We start from the raw sequence: 12,760 nt of genomic DNA on the forward strand, positions 1-12,760 counted from the left end.
AGATTTACGCTCTGGTATAAATTTTAAATGTTAGACTGTTCAGGTGTTAAATAAATCTGTACAATTTAAAAGTGCCTATTATTTATTTAGCATAATTATCATTTAAGTAAATTTTCCTAAAATATTTATAGCTCTAGGATTATATTGCCACACTTTCTGACAGGATTTCAATTCCCATTTTTTAATGTGAAAAGTATTTTAAGAAGGGAAGGAATTATAAATAAAATCATCTATGTAACATGAAAACCATTATTGAGAAAAATCTCATTGAATTCAGAAGTAGAAAATAATACTTGCCACTGCAACTCAATCTAAATAATATAGGCATGCCTGCTATAGGTAAAACATCCTCTGCACCTCCCCTAACACTGAATATTAAGGCAGACCATGAGAAATTAAAATCCTAAATACGTATGAATGCTAATCTTCACCTGTGGAAGAAGCTGCTGAAAGAACATGTATGGGACACTGGATGACTTCCTAGGCAGTCTCAAATGAGTAAAGCAATGCTAAGTGGAAAAGGTAAGTACTTTGGTCTCACAGACCAAACCTTCTGTTAAAACCTTAAGAAATTATCTCAATTTATTTATCCCAAGGCTCTTCTTTTTAATTCTTCAGCCTAGCCAAAAATGAACCTCAGGATGATATCTAACATTTGCTAGACAGACACAGACAGGGCACAACTTACAATTCTATTCCTCCTCTTATGATAATTTGCTTTGATCCCCAGAAAGCAAAAATGCCACCTCCCCTTAATCTGTCCCAATATCTAGTCTTACCAATCAATGGGCCACTAAATCTACCTCCACTGAAACCGTACTGAAACAAAGGACACTGAAGCACTAGACAAAGAACCTGGGAGGCAACCGTACAAGCAAGGCTGGAACTCTTGGCACACATGCATAATGTATACATGCCAACAGAGTTGGCGCTTGAACTGCCCACCCCGCAGAGTTGAAAATCCACATGTAACTTTACAGTCAGCCCTCCTTATCCACGAACTCAATCAACTGCAGATCGCATAGTACTGTAGTATTTATTTATTGAAATAAACCCGAGTATAAATGGACCCATGCAGTTCAAACCCATGTTGTTCAAGAGTCAACTGTATATCCAAAAGTAGAGTTCTTCCCAGGATTTTTGCTCATCACCTGTAAGACCCCCATCAGAAGGCACTAAATACTGACTTCAGCAACAAAATTTACAGCACAAAGCAGAACTAAAGAGAGAGAAGAAAAGACACTGACCAAAGAAGTATACTTTAAAATTTATAAAATTTTCTGGGGTGGCTGACTAAACTGTCTCTAAAAGAAATTCCATAGGAAAAGGACCAAAAACATATTACGGACAATGGCATCAATATTTGATTCATTTCAAGGGGGCGTATTTTGAAAAAGGCTTCTCATTTGGGCAGATATGTACCTGTTCTGGTGTGACTAGCTCAAAATCAGTTTCGTAACTGTTAAGTGTACAACCCAAGGAGGTGACATTTGACCTACTTAAAACAACCATTAAAGGAAAATAAAAACAAAAATGGTTAACAGTAACAAGCACATCAAGTAAAATGCACATTTTTTTAGCTAAAAAAAATTTTTAAGTGTTTATTCAGGCTCAAGCTCAGTATCTTTAATCTGTGAATTTAAAAAGCACTCAAGTTACAACTGAGATTGTCCACACTTACTCATTTCTTATATGCTCACATCTTTTATTTCTCACAGGTGTCTTGCTCTTTTCCAGCGCTAACCCCATCACCTGGGTTCCTAATACCATTTCCAGCCAGATTGTTTCATCAATTATCAACTTATGTCTTTCATCTTTCTTTCCATCTCTCCACTACTGTTGCTACTAATGTATAAACACAAATGAGGCTCTTGCCTTCTGAAAAATTTCCTTCATCTACCTTTCAATCTCTTACCTTCCTCACTCCCACATCACTGCTTGCCTCACATCAACCTCCTTCAACTGAAAAGTGTACCATTCATTCATTCTGCAAGCCACTGTAATCCAGATTCTACCCTCAACAGTCATATGTAATGATTTCAAGTACCAAGCTGCCCAAACAGCAAAATTCCTCATCTTTCACTCCTAACCTCTCCCCTTCAAGGTCCACCACAGTTGTCTTTGAAAATTATGATTATTCTTTTTTTTTATTTTTAAGTCAGATAAAGCAAATTATATTGCCCACTGAAAGCACATTAACATATATATTCATGACTTAAATGTCTAGGCTTCATGAGAAGTAATTCTGGATCAAAATCCAATTTGTTTTAAATGAACGAAATTTTTTAAATGATAGGTTACACAGTTCAACAATTCCAATTTGTCTATGTAAGAGAGCAATCCTAGAAAAGCTTTTAAACATATTAGTAAATGTAATACCATTTAACACACTTGTTTTTCCTCAATTCATTTCTCATAATAGTTTCTATATTGTCTTGGATTATCTCCCGCTTTTAGTTTCATATCCCATCTGCTCATTTAAGATTCACGTCTGTCCAGTTTCTGAAATATTTGTCACTTTAGTCATTAGCATTTTGTGTAATATAGCACTGTTTTTTTTAAAGTTCAGAACCGAATTATTTTAGAAAACTGATTATTTTAACATCACCATTTCTTAACCTAAATCAGCCTGCCCACACTTCAAATTTTCCACCTAACAAAAACCAGATTTCAACAAGTTTTTGTACTGTTTTTTAAAAGGAAACCAAGAAGCAAGACCATAAATTAGAAGTGCTCTCCTATATACCACTTCAGGAAATATTCTCAAGGACAGACCCAGAGCTGTCAACTGAGCTTCCAAAGAATATCCTTTGCATTCCCCTCTAGCAATCCATATCCATCCATTCCTTCAAGATCCAGTTTAAAACCCCCCTTCTGAGTTTTTCTGGCTGAGTTACTATGCTGTCTGTCCATGCTGCTTTCCCTCTGCATTTACCATCTACAATCTTAGAAACTAAATAGTATATGTAGGTCTTTATTCTACACATCAGACCCTTAGCCCTTTTGTAAGCCCAAGACTGATTTCAATCATTTCTGATGTATATACATGACTGGAAAATGAATATATATTGTCCTAGATTTCTCAAGCATAACATACAAAAAAATTAATATCTAAATACTAATTTATTGGTTACACCATCCAGTGTGGTCACCCCCGATTCCCTTTTCACTTCACTGAGGCTCGTTAAGTCCTCATTTACCACACAAAATATCAAGTAGAAAGTTTTTCTCTAGGAGTGAGTGAAAGAGGAAAGAAGGGAAGAGCTAAAGGGCAAAGAAATACAAAATCTTTTCCTGATGACATCACAGAACCTATCACTATTCCCTACGTTTTAATAAAAGTATATCAGTAAAGAGGAAGCAGCAGAGCAGCGGATACCTTCAGGTAGGGATGGGAAAATTGGCTTCAATCCTTGCTCCAAAACTGCTGTTCTTCCATTGGGAAGGAACCACCCTCACCTCTCAACACCCTCTTCAAGCCTCTCTTTCAGACAGCAATCCTCTCCTAGGCCTTGAAGTGGGCCTAGAGTCTGGGTCATCCTCACCTCACTCCCACTGCCCGCAGCATCTAAGATGGGTTTTAGGGAGTGCCTGCTCTGATTGCCAGCAAACTACTCAGAGGAAAAGTACTCCTAATATTCTAAACTTTCCCATAACGATGCTCCCATAAATAGCATTCGAGTTCTATAACACAAGTAACTAAGTACAATACAATAGGCAAACCATCATTTATAGCAACAGAATTAAGGGTCTGTTTTTATGTGAAAGCAAACTTACATACAAATTAACTTTTTCTGATATTCAGAATGCTGAAAACCACCTACATGTAAAATTCTACACTTTGGATAAAAACTTAGAACACTATTCATATTCGACATGACTAAGACAAAAACTACAGATGGGGGAGGGGCTTTCCTTCCTTCAACAAAGTCTAAACAATATTTTTAGATGTTGCCACATTATTAAATGGAAAATAGAAACTGGTTGGTAGCTGAGGATATATACTTTGCTCAAAACAAAGTAAGGGTTGTGACATGTGTGTGAAACTAAAACATGATTTAGTCTTTAAAAAGAAAAAGATATTTATTAAGTACTATTTCTGACATTCCCTGAGACAACTCTCAAAATGTTAATAGAACTGCTATTTAAAGTTCAAAGAGCACTCCAGAGCTGCCAAGGAATTAATAGCTTAAACTACTAAATAAGAGCCACGGTTCAATCTCCAGTCTCAGCCAGTCAGAGCTCAGGGCTGGTACAGCAGAATCACCTAGCTTATTAAAGACACCACACAACTGAGAATCACATAAACAAGTGAAAAGTTGTTAACATCTAAAGATGGCTTATTTACAAAGAAAACACAAGAACAATTTAATCTTCTGCTCCCTCCAAAAAAGCACAAACACAATATAGCTGCCATACTTAAAACAAGTAATTTTGCCATTCCAACTTCCTGGTTAACTGCCTAGGGCTACTCTATAACTTCAGTTGTAATTTGCCAGAAGTCTCTTCCTATTAAAAAACATTATCTAGTCATCCAAAATACTTTTCTTAAAAGATACTCAAAAGGATTTTTCACACCTCCTGACCCCCATATTTCCTTCAAGTTTATAGGAGGAACTGAGGCACAAAACCATTATGCAAGCAACCAGATGTAGTCACTAGTAGAAAAAATAAAAAGTTTGAATACCACTCAACTTTCCCTATTACCGACCAGTTTACTACCCATTTTACTGAGCTCATGCAAAGTAATCTTATAACTGAAGGTTGAGCAAAAGCCCTCTTATATGGCTTAGAGAATGGAAATGAAGGAATTCTGGATCAAGCCCCGAACAAAATCTCCAACAGGTTCCGAAATCTATAGGTTGCCTACCACATTAGACAAAACCTAAATACTAACTGAATTCCTATTCCTTTGAGGTATAAGCATGTCTCCCTTGATCAGCTGGAATTCTCTTTAATAAAGATTTTCTAGAACTCATCTAAAATATTACCAAGCCACAGTACATACAGCCTAGATAATGTATATTCAGAACACAGAGCTAAACAGCTAAATAAATTTTTAAAATAATAATAAATAACATATTGTGATCAGGACCTAAATGGGCAATGAGAACTCCCTTAGGGAACAAGGTGACGAAGAGAATAGTTTTCCAGTCATTCGTTCATTTAACAGAATTAATTAGCACTTAACTGTGAAGAGAATGGAAAGATGACTTAGGGTCACAGCCCTACAGAAGCTCATATGATTATCACAGGTAGAGAGAAGGAGGTACACGGAAGGAGCAAGAGTGACAAGTTCTACCTGTGGGAGTCTAGGAAATCTTCACAGAGGAGGTGACATTTGACCTCCTTAAAAGATGAGTAGGATTGTGCCAGACATATACACGTGCAAAAAAACTAGGAGCTGGTTCCTGAGTTGGATAGATGTACCTTCTTCCTCATTTCTCTTTAGGATATTAACATTCAATCATGAGAATTACCAACACAAAATGTTTTGTAACACCAATTATACTTTTGAATACCTTATTACCTCTCAAATTAAGCGCAGATGGACTGTGGAACTATATGAGGAAGCTTTATGTGTCTTATGCAAAAATACTTCCTCAGAAATGTATCAATGATCTTGGGGGGGAGGGGGATCACAGTTTTCATGCAATTTAATACCTTTTAGATGATCAATCTTTAAAATTTCTACTCAATATTATAAAGAATTCTATGCACAATTACATATTTTATTTGAAACAAATCATTTCCTCAAATTTAATTTTAATATCAACTGTCTTAAATATATCCAATTAAAGTAGTGACTTAATACAAATTAAGAATTATTCCAGTAAAGAAATCTAGTGAAGACTGAGAAAAAAAAATTTACCTGCAAATCTACCTAATTCTCTTTATCTTCCCCTTTTCATTTTTTTAAGTTACAAATCTAAACAATGTAAAATAAAGGTACAAATGAAATTTTCAAATAATCAACTCAGGAGGTTCCTTTAACAGTAATGGAATTTCACTGTACTGGAAAAAGTACAAAATGCAGAAAGCTGTCAACCAGGGCTCTGTGCTATTTCACAGTAGTAGAAATACGGTTTTAATAAGTTTCTACCACAATTCATCTGGAATGAGAAAATAAACACTCAGAAATATACATAATAAACTACAGAGTATGAAAATGCCAGTGACATAAACGTTCTCCCTTGGACACCATTGATTCTTCTAATTCTCACCTAGAAATTAATGGAAAAAACTTAATCTTCCTTGACTAGAATCCAAATGCACTCTAAAAGACATTTTATCAGCTTAAAAAAGGAAAACAACTGTACTCCAACAAACATAACTAAAACATGCTAATATAAATGCAAGTAAAACAGGAGTTCCTAAAAGAAGACTATGATAGCCAATTTATGAGGACAGAATCCAACGATTTCAAAACTTAAGTAACAAAACACTATAGTAGGATGGGGAGCTACCATAACATTTTAAAAGCATTTAAAACTATTTTTGTATCAGCTAAAGCAAAGATAGAAAACTATACTGATGTACATAAGTGACTTTATACTAAACAAAAATTGGGCAAACATATACATTTCATTCATGCAAATGAACGTGAATTTACAATTCCTCATTTATGTTAATATTTACCAAGATTAATGGAAAATCATCTCCCCTATGTAATGAAGTGAATTCCCCCAACAGAACAAAGCTAACACCTTCAAATCTTTCGAATAAACAATGAAAGCTTATACTATAAAAGGAAATTATCTAAACAGGATCAGAAAGTTGTTAAATGATTCAAGTGGGAAGAAAAGTCCGAAATTCCAACACACACTACAAATATTGATTCATTAACTCCAAATCTCTAAGCAAGTCCTATGAAACAAATGTGGGTGCAAATTTTTTTTTTAACTATTCCCACAGCACATTTTTAGGCTATCTACCTAACTACCTCACTTTGCAATGCATTAAATGTAATTTCTCGAAATTACAATGTTTATACAATGACAAAAACAGGAATTCTGGTGGCTACAACACACATTGTTTGTAAAGCAGATTAGCACACAATACATTTTAAATAAGTGACACTAAAAGAAATGTCACAGAAATCTTTTTTCTCCATTTCTAATAAATGGCTGCAGTGCACAGCTCAGTAATAATACCTAATATTCAACCATATTACTAATTCTTATAAACTTTGTCTAATCTCTCTCACTAGCTAACTTTTCTGTGAAATTAACATATCACCCACTTTCAGAAAAAACAACAAATCAGTACCTTCTACTACTATTTCAGAGGAGGAGATTATTATTTTCTTCTACTGAAAATAAGTCAAACCATTCAGAAAAATATCTAGTCTGCGAATTCCCTGGCAGTCCAGTGGTGAGGACTCTCTGCCAGGGCACGGGTCCGACCCCTGTTCAGGGAACTAAGATCCCACAAGCCAGGCGGCATGGCCAAAAAAAAGAAAAATATCTAGTCTACCTTTGAATCAAACTTTGAGGAACAGTTGAATTAACTGTTCATTAAAAAAAAAAATCCACATAAACAATCTTATTACTATTTACACTGAATTTCACTTCAATTTTAAATAATTTAACAAATATAACTATAGAATACGCTTATCTTTTGCAAATATATGATACAGAGAATACAGTATAAACTGGTGACAGTATCTTTCTTATTACTCTCAAGAGCAGAGGAGACCTTTGAAAGTGTTTGATGAATACAATTAACTCACAATTAACTAGGCTAAATTAGCCAGTGAACAAAAAAGATGAATCAATCTTTCCAAACCTAATTAATATAATCCACTACTATAACTTAATGTTAATTAAAAGAGTGCCTTAAGAGATTTTTTTCTCCAAATACCTAACACAATCATGAAAAAAAAATGCCAAAATATTCCAAAGAAAGTGCTAAACTACATAAGCACCTGGCATAAACTCAACACTCATTGTCCTCAGGCACCCCCCCCCCCCCCGCCTTTATTCTCACAAAGAAACAGCCCCAACCTAACTTCCTCTCAATGAGCACTTCAAGCAATAACACAGATATTTTGCAGCATATAAGTCTTAGGTACATTATTTTCTCTTTAAAATTATGAACACGTACAAATGGCTCTTTAAAATGGTCCAATAAACTGCTACACTATGCCTTAAATTGCTGTCTATTATGTACTTAAAAATATTTACTAGCAATTGGAGGTTAATATGGCAATTATTACTGGGTAGCTATTATTGCTATTAAAAATATATAAATACTGCAACACCATGCACTACTAACAACTAAACACTGAACAGAAAACATACATTAGCAAATTATAAACATTTTCATTCAACAAAATGAACCGTCATGGAAAAAAGATGCTTTATGTGTAAATACTAAAATTGGAAATTGAGATGAAAAAATACCCTGTATATTTACTGGCACTTGAGACGATTAATCATTCCTTCTTCCTCATTTTCAATTGATAGTCCTCCCCATCTGGTTCTAACTCAAAAGAATAGATCTCAAAGTTTCTACATTTACAACTATCTTCCTTCTCTGCAAAAACTATAATAAATCTCTTCAGAAAAAAGGAAGCAGGTCAACAACAGATTACCTTAAAATCTTCAAATATAGAATGAATGGTCCTTAATAGGAATTATGTACTAATGTGTGTTTCAATTGAGGAAGGAAGAATGATACCATCCCCCAACTACCCCATAGTCAGGAAGATGCTAAGCAAATAAAACAACATGAATGTGCAGCACACATAATTAAGAATTAGACTGCTGTTGTGTCAAACAGTATATACTTAAATCTAGTTAAAGGACACAAAATCGCTTTTCTCCACATCACCTCGACTGAGAAACAAAAGTAAAGAAACAAAACTAAAGATGTACTTAACATCTGGAAATTATATCTTTCCACAAGGGTGAGTTGACATACCATAGGGTGCACTCGTACACTTTCCAAAAGGGCAGATTTAACACACTTATCTGAATTATAACTGAGTGAATATATAACAAGAGTCTCCTGGAAATGTGATGGACAGCATGAGAAAACAATTTTGAGTCACAAAGGCACAGCCAGGCATGCATTTAATGCAGTAGCTACAAATTTCACAACTGTAAGAATAAGAAACACATACAATGACCCATATCATATATACACAATGGCATCTTTCACATGTTAGGAAAAGGGGGCAGGGGGTGACAAAGAATTTAGGAAATGTGATGCCATGCAGCAGAAATATCAGAAAGCAAAATAAGTAAAGGACTGACAAAAACCTTAAGGCATCTGACTGCACAAATCAACTTTTGCTAAGCCATATGAACACCTCAAGGTAACACAAAGTGGGTGGATCATTACTGTGTTACAGAACTTTATAATCTCTAGCTTACATTTCAATCTACATTAATATGAGTATCTAGATAAATTCTCTATAAACAATAGTTTTCTCTGCTCAAAACAACTGCAGGCCAAAAAGAAAAATACATGCCATTATAAAGCACCAAGAGTTCTTATAATACATGCTTTATTTTGAACGGGTAATGATTTTATCTCCTTTGGAATTATTCTATACAATGTACTTCAGGCAACATATTTTTGTTATCCCAGGTTGCTGCTATACCTAATTTACAAGAAAATGCTCAATTTGGAATGAGAAAAATTTACAATATCAGCAGTTCTTTAACCGATTCGTAATTTTTTTAATTAGCACCAATCCACCCTCCACCTAAAAGAGAATGTAGACATTCTATAGTCCTTTAAAAAAAAAAAAATCAACCCATGCCTTTCCGCATTTCAAAGTTGCTACCTAAAGAGCAATTCTGATTAAAAAAAGAAAAAGAGTATATTCAAAAATCAATTCCTGGTTTAAAGAGGTTTAGGAGAGAAATACCCAAAGCACAAACCTTTAGTCAGTCATAAAGCACAGAGTCCGCTCCCACAAATTGTTTCTACAAAAGAATCTTAAACATCTTATCTCTATCAACATTATCATCCTTACTTAAGCTTTAAAAGAAAAGAAAAAGAAAAAAGGTAGAAGAAATGATATATACTAAAGACTGGCTACACATGGATTTTTATTTGTCTACAAAATGTACTGTATATAAATTAGCCACATATATACAAGCCATTACCAGTCAGCATGATATATGGTTATTTGGGGGCTCTCTCCTCACTAATATTGGTCTACTTGGTTATTTTAATTCCCTGATAAAGTGTCAACGTGGTCACCAGCCGCCAAACAAAAACCTTTTAAATACCCCTTAATCAATGTTTGCTAATCTATGGAAGTCCCTGAATCTGACTAATACTAAATGATAGACTGAGAGAAGAAAACAGGAGGCAAAATGAGTTTTATTCCCATATATCAAATGATCAAGGGAAAATTATCACAGTACAGAGAGTAAGAATCGCAACTTATAACTGATTTTAAGATTAAATATCCGAAAAAAATGCTAGAAAAAAAAAAGACCTGATCCTAGTACAAAGCACAGATACTATGTCACTCGGTCTTTGTAGGTAAAAATTACATTTTGACTTTTTTTATCTGCATAATGAAATATATTTAATAAAATAAAGCTTCCATTCGAAAAGTTGGCAAGAATTTGTACTTCTCCACTAGTCTCAAAGAAAAAAAAATCTATGCTATCCATAATTAAATGTAACTAATTACAATTTGAACACTAAATTATTTATCCAGTGTAAACAAGGATTAAGAGGAAATAAAGCTCTATCTACAGCAGAGGTTACAGAAAACAATTTCCAAAATGCATGTTCCCCAAAGGCAGTCCCCCCAAAAGGGTACACAACTTAAACTAAGTTGAGTTTTTTCAAGCCTAAATTAAACCGTTCAGCCAATTTTCCAATTATATTCTACGCTTGAAACATAATTGCCCTACATCTGTTTACAAACCTTTGCTCAATATTTAAACAAATTCGTAGTCTCCCGGGCACATAGTTCTACATACAGTAACTCATGCACAAAGCACATATTTAAAGACCACGCACTGCAATTATTAGCCTAAACGCCAGGTTTAACAACGTGAATGTTTTCAGAGCTAGGTAATACGACCCAATAAAAAGCAAAGATGGCATTTACCACCAAATGTCACTGCCACCGCCAGGAAAGAGTTGCTGGAACCCTATACATTTTTAATTTCGATGAACCTAGACGGCGTCGTCGGGTGCCAGGCTTCCAGGAGAACAATTGACACCCTAACTGCTTCAAGATTAAGGCAGGCGATTCAAATCCGAAGGAAAAGTTGTCAATTATCAGAGAGACAGCGCGAGAGAGGCGAAGGCAGATAAAAGCGATGTTATCAAACCGCCCAGCTTGTTGCTTTTGTGTGTGTGTGTGGATTCGTTGTTAGGAGAGAGAAAACAGTTTTTAAAAGACACAGGAGGAGAGAAAGAAGAAAAAGCTTTCTCCACCTTCCGTCGGCTCGGTGCAATGGCTTTACGGCTCTCCAGCGTAGTAAGCCCCGAGAGGCAGACGGCTGTCGATGTTTACAATCCCGGGAGCTTCGGGTGCAAGAGTCCTTTACTGACACAATCGCATTCAATCAACTGTTTTCGGGCGAAATTGCAGGTGTCATTATGGAATTTTTTTTAAATTCAAAAGGCGGGCGGGCGGGCAGCCGATCCGACACAAGGGGGAAAAAGCTGCTTATCGCAGGCGCGGGCATCACAAGGCAAAGCCTTCCACATTTAGGGAAGAAAAGGGGGGGAAATGGGAGGGGAAGGGGAGTGCGATTGCAACAGAGGGTGGGCGTTCGAAGTGCGACCCAGAATCCGCAGCTTTGAGACTTCCACATGCAAATTCCACGCCGAGCGCCGCGCTCACAAATGATTTTTAAAGAGCCAAATAAACACTGGAAGGGATCCAAGGCGAGGGAGAGACGATCCAAAAGGGGGAGAATCGGCGAGAGGCGAACGGCGGGGAGAGGCGAGGGAGGGGCGAAGTCCCGGCGGCGGGAGGAGAAAGTTGGTCGGCGGCGGAGGTCGGCGGCAGAGGTCGGGGACCCCCCCCCCGACACAACCCCCTCCCCGCAGCCCGACTACTCACCAGCGAGAAGAGGTTGGAGTGACAATCCTCCAGGCTCGCCCCGTTCGCCACCCAGTTCGCTGCCGCAGTCATGATCCTCCGCGAGCCCGGCCGCCAGAGCGGGGCATGTCGGAGCGAGGCGTCCGAGGCGAGGCCGGGCCGGGCGGCGGCGCCTCGCCGGGGAGCGCAGGGCGGCCGGGCCGCCGCCGCCGCCGGTGGAGGGCGCGAGGGCCGGCGGGCGGGCGGGAGGCGCCGCGGCGACGCCGCGCTGGGGGCGGCGGGCCCGGGCCGGCGGGGGGGTCCGCGGCGACCGCGCGGCTCCTTCCTGCTCGGGCGGCGGCGGCGGCTCCCGCGGCTCCGGCGGCGGCGGGGGGCGCTGTCCGCGCGGCCCGGCGCCCTCCCCGCCTCTCAGGGCCGCCGCTGCCTCCCGGGCCGGCGCTGCGGGCCGGCCGCCGCCTCCGCCTTCCCTGTTCCTCAGCCGCCGCCGCCGCCGCCGCCTTGTTTATCTCCAGCCACCGACTCCCCCTCGGCCCCCGCCGGCGCGTGAGGGGAGGCGAGCCCGAGTCGCCGCCGCCGCCTCGGAGCCGCCGCCGCCGCGGAGCGCGAACTCGCGAAGGGGGGGGTGCGGACGAAGCCAGCGGGCGACCCCGGCAGCCGAGCGACGTCCCCTCCTTCCTCTTCCTCCCCCACCCCCCCCTCCTCCCCAGTCAGCCTCGCTTCTCCTCCCTC

General features: G+C 38.5%; 1 protein-coding gene across 2 annotated transcripts in view; it reads right to left on the bottom strand.

The window, feature by feature from the left end:
• MED13L (mediator complex subunit 13L) overlaps positions 1-12,218 on the bottom strand; it is a 297,225-nt gene extending 285,007 nt beyond the window's left edge. The window contains exon 1 of one of the 2 annotated variants that reach the window (XM_067700702.1): positions 12,053-12,218. In XM_067700702.1, coding sequence (XP_067556803.1) covers positions 12,053-12,124 — 72 coding nt within the window. In that variant the 5' untranslated portion in view covers positions 12,125-12,218. The remainder of the gene's footprint in view (positions 1-12,052) is intronic. The other variant, XM_067700701.1, reaches the window with a different exon arrangement.
• Between the last annotated feature and the right edge of the window lie 542 nt (positions 12,219-12,760).

This window comes from Pseudorca crassidens, chromosome 12, assembly GCF_039906515.1.
Source record: "Pseudorca crassidens isolate mPseCra1 chromosome 12, mPseCra1.hap1, whole genome shotgun sequence".
In the NCBI taxonomy this organism is placed as follows: domain Eukaryota; kingdom Metazoa; phylum Chordata; class Mammalia; order Artiodactyla; family Delphinidae; genus Pseudorca; species Pseudorca crassidens.